At 53.5% G+C, this 9,265-nt stretch overlaps 1 protein-coding gene across 1 annotated transcript; it reads left to right on the top strand.

The window, feature by feature from the left end:
* The first annotated feature begins 1,064 nt into the window (after positions 1 to 1,064).
* Positions 1,065 to 1,997, top strand: LOC131560083 (olfactory receptor 14A16-like). The gene has a single exon (XM_058808731.1). The coding sequence runs from the start codon at positions 1,065 to 1,067 to the stop codon at positions 1,995 to 1,997; it is 933 nt and encodes a 310-aa protein (XP_058664714.1).
* The last annotated feature ends 7,268 nt before the right edge of the window (positions 1,998 to 9,265 follow it).

The raw sequence follows: 9,265 nt of genomic DNA, 5'->3' as shown, positions 1-9,265 counted from the left end.
TTTCTCTCGATGAGCAGCTCTTCTACCAGCCTAGCAGGGCTGGGGCACTGCCCGCAGCCACCCCGGGCACAGCACAGAGGCACAGAGAACTTCAATCAGTCAGGGCTGGGAAGGTGCTGAGAAGTGCCTGGAGCACAATCACTGCCAGCCCTTGGCACAGGAACCTCTGGCTGCAGGACAATGCAGCTGCAGCTCCTGCAGTGATCTCCTCAAGCTGGAACATCCCAATGCCTACAGACCCTGTGAGTACATTCTCTGATTGTCTCTTGTGCAGAGCAGCCAGGGGTGCCCAGGGCTGTCCTGCAGAGCAGGGTCCTGCAGCCCAGGGTGCTGTGCTGGGGCAGGGACCCTGCTGCCTGCCAGGGACAGCTCTCAGCCATCCTTGGCAGCTGCTCCCAGCACTGGGGGACAAGATCTGGGTGGGAGGAGACAGCTAGTAAGGCTTGGAAGTGTTCTCCTTGTGAGGGGAGGATGCTGCATGGTTCAGGACTGCTCCCAGCATGACATTCAACTGCAGAACTTTTCCAAGTAGATTATGCAGGGAGCGGAGCGAGGCAGGGACTGCATAAAAGGAAAAATCCTGCTTTTTTAAAGTACTGCTCTGGGTTGTCTTGATGGGAAATTGCACACAGATATTCACCTGGCAGTCCAGGATGAGAAAAAAAAAATTTCTCAGATGTTTCTAAACCAGGCAGTGACAGAAATCAGCACAGGGCCTCTTAGAAGCTGCTTTTTGTCTTGTTTATCCAGCCTCCTCAGGGTTGCTTTGACGTTGCCATCAGAGCCTGCAGGTCCAGAGCTGTCCCTGGGCATGCCAGAGCTGGGAGGGGTCTGCAGGGCAGAGCTGAGCCCCCAGGACTGGGCTGAACTCTGGCAGCACTGGCAGGGCCCAGCCCTGGGCACAGGGAAGCAGCTGCTGGCAGGGACAGCTCCAGGCAGCAGAGCCCTGGGTAGGGAGTGTGTGGAATGTGCCCCCAAGCTGTGCTGGGATATTTAAGGTCCTCTCCAAACCCAATTATTCCATGATTACTTTTTTTACAGATCCCCATGCCAAGACACTGCAAATGTCCAACAGCAGCTCCATCTGGCACTTCCTCCTGCTGGCATTGGCAGACACACGGCAGCTGCAGCTCCTGCACTTCTGCCTCTTGCTGGGCATCTCCCTGGCTGCCCTCCTGGGCAACGGCCTCATCATCAGCACTGTAGCCTGCGGCCACCACCTGCACACGCCCATGTTCTGCTTCCTGCTCAACCTGGCCCTCAGTGACCTGGGCTCCATCTGCACCACTGTCCCCAAAGCCATGCACAATTCCCTCTGGGACACCACGACCATCTCCTACACAGGATGTGCTGCTCAGCTCTTTTTCTTTATGTTCTTCATCTCAGCAGAGCTTTCCCTCCTGACCATCATGTGCTACGACCGCTACGTGTCCATCTGCAAACCCCTGTGCTACGGGACCCTCCTGGGCAGCAGAGCTTGTGCCCACATGGCAGCAGCTGCCTGGGCCAGTGGCTTTCTCAATGCTGTGCTGCACACAGCCAATACATTTTCCCTGCCCCTGTGCCATGGCAATGCCCTGGGCCAGTTCTTCTGTGAAATCCCCCAGATCCTCAAGCTCTCCTGCTCACAATCAAACCTCAGGGAACTTGGGCTCATTGTAGTTAGCCTTTGTTTATCATTTGGCTGTTTTGTGTTCATTGTTTTCTCCTATGTGCAGATCTTCAGGGCTGTGCTAAGGATCCCCTCTGAGCAGGGACGGCACAAAGCCTTTTCCACCTGCCTCCCTCACCTCTCCGTGGTCTCCTTGTTCGTAAGCACCGGTACATTTTCCTATCTGAAGCCTCACTCCATGTCCTCCCCATCCCTGGATCTGGCCCTGTCAGTTCTGTACTCGGTGGTGCCTCCAGCCCTGAATCCCCTCATCTACAGCCTGAGGAACCAGGAGCTCAAGGCTGCAGTGTGGAGACTGATGACTGGATGGTTTCAGAAACATTAAACCGCTGGCCAATTTTTGCAAATCACTTGCAATAAAAGTCATCTTTGACACTTCTTGTTGGTTTCATTTTGGAGGTTATTGTTCTTTGTTTTATTTTTTTCATATTTCCCACAGAGAAATGTCATTTTTTCTGCCATTTCTCATTTTGTTTCCCTCCAACTTCCTTGTGGCCACACACCGTGTCAATGAGGGGCTGCGCTCCCGGTGGCCTTAAAGGAACTAAAGGATGTCCCAGCCGAGTTTTCTGCAGTGAAGCCCTTTTGTTGCCTTCTCTGGAGCCGCAGCAGCAATGTCTGTGTGCTGAGCTAGGGGCAGATCAGTGCTGGCCCAGCAGCTGTGCCCAGCAGCAGCAGCACTTGGTGTTGCCACTGCTGCTGCTGCGGCCCTGCCCCGCTGCCCTGGTGGCCCTGGAGTTGCTGCAGGGCCTGAGTGCTCTTGGGGCCAGGCACAGTCCTGGGGGTGGCAGTGCCGGGGCTGCAGCAGGGACAGGCCATGGGCACTGCTGGGGCAGCACTGACACCTCAGGCAGACAGGAAAGAGCAGCAGAGCAGGGGCTGATCCATCCCCAGTGCGCTGCACAGCCCAGGGCAGCGTCCCAGAGCGTCCTCATGGAGCTGACAACAACATCCCCCCTCTGCAACCCTGGCCTCTCCTCCAGCTCACACAGGTGCTCTATCCTTGCAGGCATAGACACGGCAGCACTGCCTGAGGAGCCCTTTTTGCATTGCACACAGCAGGTGGGAGCACTCCCATGCTGTTGCTGTGGGGACATGAACCTGAGGGAGCACAAATGCCATCAGCCCCTGGGGCCAGCAAGGGCTGGGGGACACAAGGGAAACCACTCAGCTTTGTTTTGGCCTCTGCAGTCAGCCAGAAATTTGTTCCCATCAGCTGGGAGTTTCCTGTCCGACTGCGGGCGCTGTTGCTCACAGCCAGGGCTGCCTGGCAGCCACCCCCAAACTGCCCTGACCATTTCCTTGGCTTCACCTTTGCTTTCTTTCCTTTGCCCTGCTAGAAATTTCTTTCTGTTGCCCAGCCTTGTTCCCTCCCCTGCAAACAGCCCATTCCTGTTTGCCCTTCCCTCTCTGGCCCCACTCCCCATTGCAGTTCCTGACTTGGCACCATGGGATAGTCCCTTGGGCAGCAGGATCATCCTACAAGTGCTGCAGGAATTGTCTGCAGGCTCCTGCAGTGCCTGGTGCTGCTCCCTTGCCAGAGGCACCCCAGGCCAGGGGGGCACATCTGGGCTGCTGTGTCTGCCTCTGGGGCTCCCTGTTCTGGGCAGTGAGGAGGAGCTGCAGAGGCTCTGCAGGACTGACAGGATGGGCTTTGGGGCTGGCAGGAGAAGCTGAGGGACCTGGGCTGCTGGAGCTTCTGAAGAGGAGACCTGTCAGTTTCTCAGCTGTTTAGGTGGCCTGGAAAGGCCCAGGGATGGCCTTGGACAACCGGCGCTTCAGAGGACGAGAAGAGACTTCAGATCTTTCTCGGTCTTGGTGTTTATTAATTGTTTATCTAAAAGATTTTCTCTCGGCCCAACAGAGGTCTGCACAGCAAGTCAGCCATGGGCACACTGAGAGCCCCCGGGGCGGTCACTTATCTTTATACTCGAAGTTACCTATACAATATTTATAATTTTTCCCCAATACCTTTTACCCTTATTAACCGGTGCACTTTTAGTAATAACCAATCCCAAAGTGCCAACATCACCACAGAAGATGGAGGCCAAGAAGAAGAAGAAGAAGAACAGGACACGCCCCAATTCCTCCATCTTACTTCTTTAGACCCCCCTGTACAGAAATCCTAAGCTCTGTGTCTAATACTCTAATTAACTTATCCCTTCACCATTCACCCAGTGAATTCCTCCCATTCCTCATACAGGTATCGTCTCCTGTGTATGATCAAAGTCCAGCCACCAGACACTTCTGGCAACATTCCAGGACTCCCGAGCCCCCCAAGGGTGGTCTCGGCCACTCTGCACCTCCGTCCTGAGGTGCTGAGATCCCACAGAGACCCAGGGCTCATCCTGCAACTGCTCCATGGGTGGTTCCAGAGAATCCCAGAATGAGCAAGGATAGAACAAGCCATGGAGATCATCAAGTCCAACCTGTGCCCTGGCACTGCCTTTTGTCCTCTGAGACTCCTCTTCTCCAGGACAAACAACAACAGCTCCCTCAGCCACTCCTCACAGCAGTTTGGTTCCAGATCCCTCCCCAACCTTGTTGCCCTTCTCTTGACACACTCCAGCCCCTCCATGTCCTTCCTATGTTGGGGGCCGCAGAACTGGACACAGCACTTGAGGTGCTGCCCAAGCAGTGCTGAGCACAGGGGAACATTCCCTGCCCTGCTCCTGCTGGCCACAGCATTCCTGATCCAGGCCAGGAGCCATTGGCCTTCTTGGCCACCTGGGCACACTGCTGCCTCATATCCAGCCTGCTGTCCATCACTCCCTGCAGGTCCCTTTCTGCCTGGCTGCTGTCCAGCCCCTCTGTCCCCAGCCTGTAGTGCTGCAGGGGTTGTTGTGGCCAAAGTGCAGGACCCAGCACTTGGACTTGTTAAACCTCACCTTGCTGGGTTTGGCCCCTGCATCTATATAGTCCAGGAGCCCTGCTCCCAGCATGAGCCCAGTTGCTGCCCCTGTGTGATTCCAGTTTCCTTGCCACTGCCAGTATGATCCTGGTCCACTTCCCCTCACTCCTGGCAGGATCCCTCTTCTTCCCAGTATGAGCCCAGGCACTCCCAGTCATTCCCTATGATGATGCAGTTTGTCCCCAACATGGTCCCAGTTGCTCCCAGCTGCTCCCACTTTCATCCAGTGTGTTCCCTGTTCTACCAGTTGCCCGTAGTATAGTCCCAGTAACTCCCAGTATGATGCCAGTTTCTCCCAGCAGGGCCCCAGTCACTCACACTTGCCCCCAGTTGCCCCCAGCTTCGTCCCAGTTCCCCCAGCACATTCCCAGTGGCTCCCAATGTGGTTCCAGCCACCACCTGCATGGTCTCAGGCACTCCCAGTATATCCCAGTTGCCCTGAACAGTCTCGTAGTTATTGCCAGGCACTCCCAGTTACCTCAGTATGGTTCAGCTGCCCCCAGTTTTATCCCAGTCACTGCCAGGACATCCCAGTTGTCACCAGCATGCATCCTGTCATTCCCAGTTTTTTACAGTTCCTCCCAGTGTGTGCTCAGGCAGCTCCCAGCATGGGCCTGGTAGCTCCCAGTAACCCTAGTCAGGGTCTATTGACACCCACTATAATCCCAGGAGGATCCCAGTCACTCCCAGTATGATGCCAGTGGCCCCCAGTGTGATCCCAGTTGTTCCCTGTCAATGCCAGCAGGACCCCAGTAGTGCCCAGTATGATCCTCATGACTCCCAGTCTCTCCCAGTATATCCCAGACACGCCCAGCATGCTCCCAGTCACTCCCAGTTCCTCCCAGTTGCTTTCAGCATGATTCCAGTTGCCCACAGCCCCTCCCAGTCAATCCCAGTATGATTCCAGTCACCCACAGTGTGATCCCAGTCTCAGCCAGCATGGACCCAGCTGCTCCCACTTACGATCCCAGCTGCTGCCAGAATAGTTCCAGTTGTTACCAGTTTCTCCCAGTATGATCCCAGTTTTCTCTAGAATAGTCCCAGTCCCTCTTAGCATTGTCCCACTCACTTCCAGTTGGCCCCAGCATGGTCCCAGCTGTTTGCAGTGTGGTTCCAGTGCTCCTAGTATGGTCACAGACACTCCCAGCATATCCCAGTTTCTCCAGTGAGGCTCTGGTTACCTGAGAATGATCCCAGTCTTTCCCACTTACTCCCACTTGCCTCCAGCATGATCCCAGTTTCTGGCACTGGCCCAAAGTGTGGTCCCAGTTACCTCAGATGTGTCCTTAGTCCCCTTAGCATGGTTTCAGTATCCTACAGTTGATCCCAGTTGCTCCCAATGTGTCCACATTTTCCTCTCAACATGGGCCCAGTAGCTCCCAGTACCCCCACAGTCAGGATCCATTCTCACCTGCTGGAATCCCAGTGGCTCCCAGAATAATCCCAGTTGCACCCAGTTACTCCCAGTAGGATTCCATTCCTGCCCAGAGTGACTCCCTGTCACTTCCTGTGTGGGCCCACTTGCTCCCAGTCACCTCCAGCATGGTTCCAGTCACAGCCAGCAGCTTCCCAGTCACTCTCAGTCTGGTTCCCGCAGGATCACAGTCATTCTCAGATACTCCTAATACTTTTCCAGTCACTCCCAGAATGATGGCAGTCAGTTCTAGTAAGATGCCAGCATGGGCACCGCTGCTCCCATTATCATCCAGTGTGGTTCCAGTTGCTCCCATTTATCCCCACTACGTTGGGAATAAATCACTGGGTTTCAATCAGTCCCCAGCGTATTCCAGTTACTCCCAGCATGTTCCCAATAAGTCCCAGTTGTCCTCAGTTGCTTCCAGCCTGATCCCAGTTGCTCACGGCCACTGCCAGTCACCCTCAGTGCAATCTCACTTGCTCTAAGTATGACCCAGCATGGTTCCAGTTGATCCCTGTTCCTTCTAGTGTGATTCCAGTTGAACCCAGTTGTCCCTTGTATTATCCCCATCACTCCCCATATGATCCCAGTCCCTCCCGGCATGGTCCCACTCATGCCCAAAGTTCCTCAGTATAGATTCAGTCATTCCCACTCCCAGTTACCCCCAGCATGGGGCCCCAGTTCGCCCCAGCATTGTTCCTTTTGTTCCCAGTGATCACCAGTGTGCTTACAGATACTCCCAGTATATTCCAGTTGCCCTCAGCATGTCCATGGTCCTTTCCATACTCCCCAGTGATCCCAGGAATCTACTTGTAATCCCAGTATCATCTCAGTCATGCCCAGTATATCCCAGTTGCCTCCAGCATGCATCCAGTAATTCCCAGTTCCTCCAGTTTGCTTGTAGCATGATCCCAGCTTCTCTCAGTTGCTCCCAGTAGCCCAAAGTGTGATCCCAGTTGCTCCTTTTCAACACCAATATGAGCCCAGTAACCTCCAGTATGATCCTTGTCACATGCCAGCACTCCCAGTATGGCTCCAGTATAATCACAGTTACTTACAGTCACTCACAGTGATTGGTCAAGTATGGTCCCAGTTGCCTCCAGCTGGATCAACCCAGTCAGCCCCAGTATGAAGCCATTTGCTTCCAGCACGCTTCCAGTTGCTCCCAGTCACCCCCAGTATGGGGGATGATGTGCATGATGTGTTCCCAGTCACTCTCAGATGCTTCCAGTATTAGTCCAGTCCCTCCCAGTATGATCCAGAGATGACTCCAGTGTGCTCCCAGTCACTGCCAGTATGAACCAGTTGTACCCCATATGGTTCCAGTTGCTCCGTTTCACCCTCACTTTTGTTCCAGTCATTTCCAGTCTCTCTCAGTGTACCCCAGTTCCTTCCAGCACATTCCCAGTCACTCCAAGTTCCTTCCAGCATGATCCCATTTTCTCACAACCACTCCCAGTCAGCCTCATGTAGTGGCACTCACTGCCAGTATGATCCCAGTCACCTCCAGCATGATCCCAGCTCATCCCAGTATAAGCCCAGTGGCTTCCAATCACCCCCAACACGCACCCAGTCACTCCCAGTTCCTCCCAGTTGCTTCTTGCATGATCCCAGTTGCTCACAGCTGCTCCTGGTCACCCTCAGAATGATCCCAGTCACTCCCAGTATATCCCATCTGTCCCCAATATGGTCTCAACTGCCCCTCACAGGCTCCTACTGTATCCCAGTATGATCCCAGCATGATGCCAGTATGATCCCAGTCTCCCTCAGTGTGATCGCAGTCTGCCCCAGCATGGGCTCAGCTGCTCCCAGTACAATCCCTGTAGCATCCCAGTACAATCCCAGTCACTGAAGGTGTTGATCTTTGACATCCCTGAAGGTCCCTTTTGGTCCTGAAACAGACTTGCAGAATCCTGAAACAAAGAACTGCTGAAGAAAAATCACTAATAACTATTAAAAGAAATCCCTTGATATTTACCAAACAATATTGAGAAAATTTCTGGAATGCCTTGGGCACTGTCCTTAATTGAATCACTTGGGCTGAGTCTGACTCAGTGGTTTTCCAGTACTTTGAGCTGGTAGCTCTGTCCACCTTCCACAGAACAGTGCCCCGGGCCTGGGTAGTGGGATCAAAGCCCCCAAACCCGGCGGTGGGCAGGCCAAACAGCCCAGACCTGGCTTGCAGGGCAGGGTGTTTGTTCTCACAGCCCACCCCCACCGTGCTGCCAATGCCTCGGCAGCAGGAGTGACCGAACGCTTTGTCCCTCTCCCCCCAGAACCACCAGTGCACACCGGCAGCTGGGAAGGAGAAGCTTTCCCAGGGATCTCCCTCCCGGATCTGCAGGTCTTCTTTCCCCAGAAAAAGTGAGCAATGCTCGCTCTCCAACACCCCCACCCCTAATCCCATGATTCAAATTCCAATGTTCCTGTTTTCTGCTCCTCAACATCACTCCCATCCCCTCCAGGCTTGTGGCCAGAGGCAGCGCCTCTGGGAGCCAAATCCCCCACGCCGCTGGCGCACGTGAGGGGAGTCAAGCACCCCAAATCCCAGCGAGAAGCCCCTGACCAAACGTGAATCAGCCTGTGAAAAACGTTGTGTCCCAGAAAAACACTGAGTTTGAAAGTTTTCAGCTGGGAGGCACCGGCTGTATACAAATGAGCCGTGCCTCCCCTGAGGGACAGGCCAGCGTCCCCTTCTTCTCTCCCAGCTCCCACCACAGGGGTGTTATAAATAAGAAGCTTGACTGGGCCAATATTCAAGCAGCAATCAATTCATTAATTAATATGGTAAAGTATGAGCAATACAGCGATGGGTACAGTGGGGGAAGTTTTCCCTCCAACTGCACACTGATAGTTGAGGCTTACAGGTGTTTATAGGGGTACTCATAAGCTTTCTCAGCCGTTTCTATTCCCAATTTTTATGTCAAAATTCCATACCTTTTGTGATTTAGTTTTTCTCAGGATGTATCCCAGAAAGGAGTATCCACAGATGGTGGTGGTTCGGTTTCTGAAAGAAGGAAGAAATCTCCCAGATGCTGTGGTCCAGATTCCAGATGTGGGTCCACCTTTTAGTTGCAGAGACTATAAATCTCATAACAGTGATGTCAAGCTTCCCTTGGCTGAAACTATTAATCCTTGAGTTGATGTTCATCTTCCTTTCTCAAGCTGCTTTTCGCTGTTTTGTTAAAGTGTGAGATTAGCATGTTTCTTTTTATATATATTCTGAAGCTATCGTTTCAAAGATCCTTACTACAATCAATATTCT

The sequence above is a fragment of the Ammospiza caudacuta genome, chromosome 7 (genome assembly GCF_027887145.1).
Source record: "Ammospiza caudacuta isolate bAmmCau1 chromosome 7, bAmmCau1.pri, whole genome shotgun sequence".
NCBI lineage: Eukaryota > Metazoa > Chordata > Aves > Passeriformes > Passerellidae > Ammospiza > Ammospiza caudacuta.
Note: the sequence above shows the minus strand (reverse complement) of the source record. Positions and strands in the feature narration are given on the sequence as shown.

Coding starts and splice junctions, on each gene's coding strand:
- LOC131560083 (XM_058808731.1), top strand. CDS start 1,065: ATGTCCAACAGCAGCTCCATCTGGCACTTCCTCCTGCTGGCATTGGCA.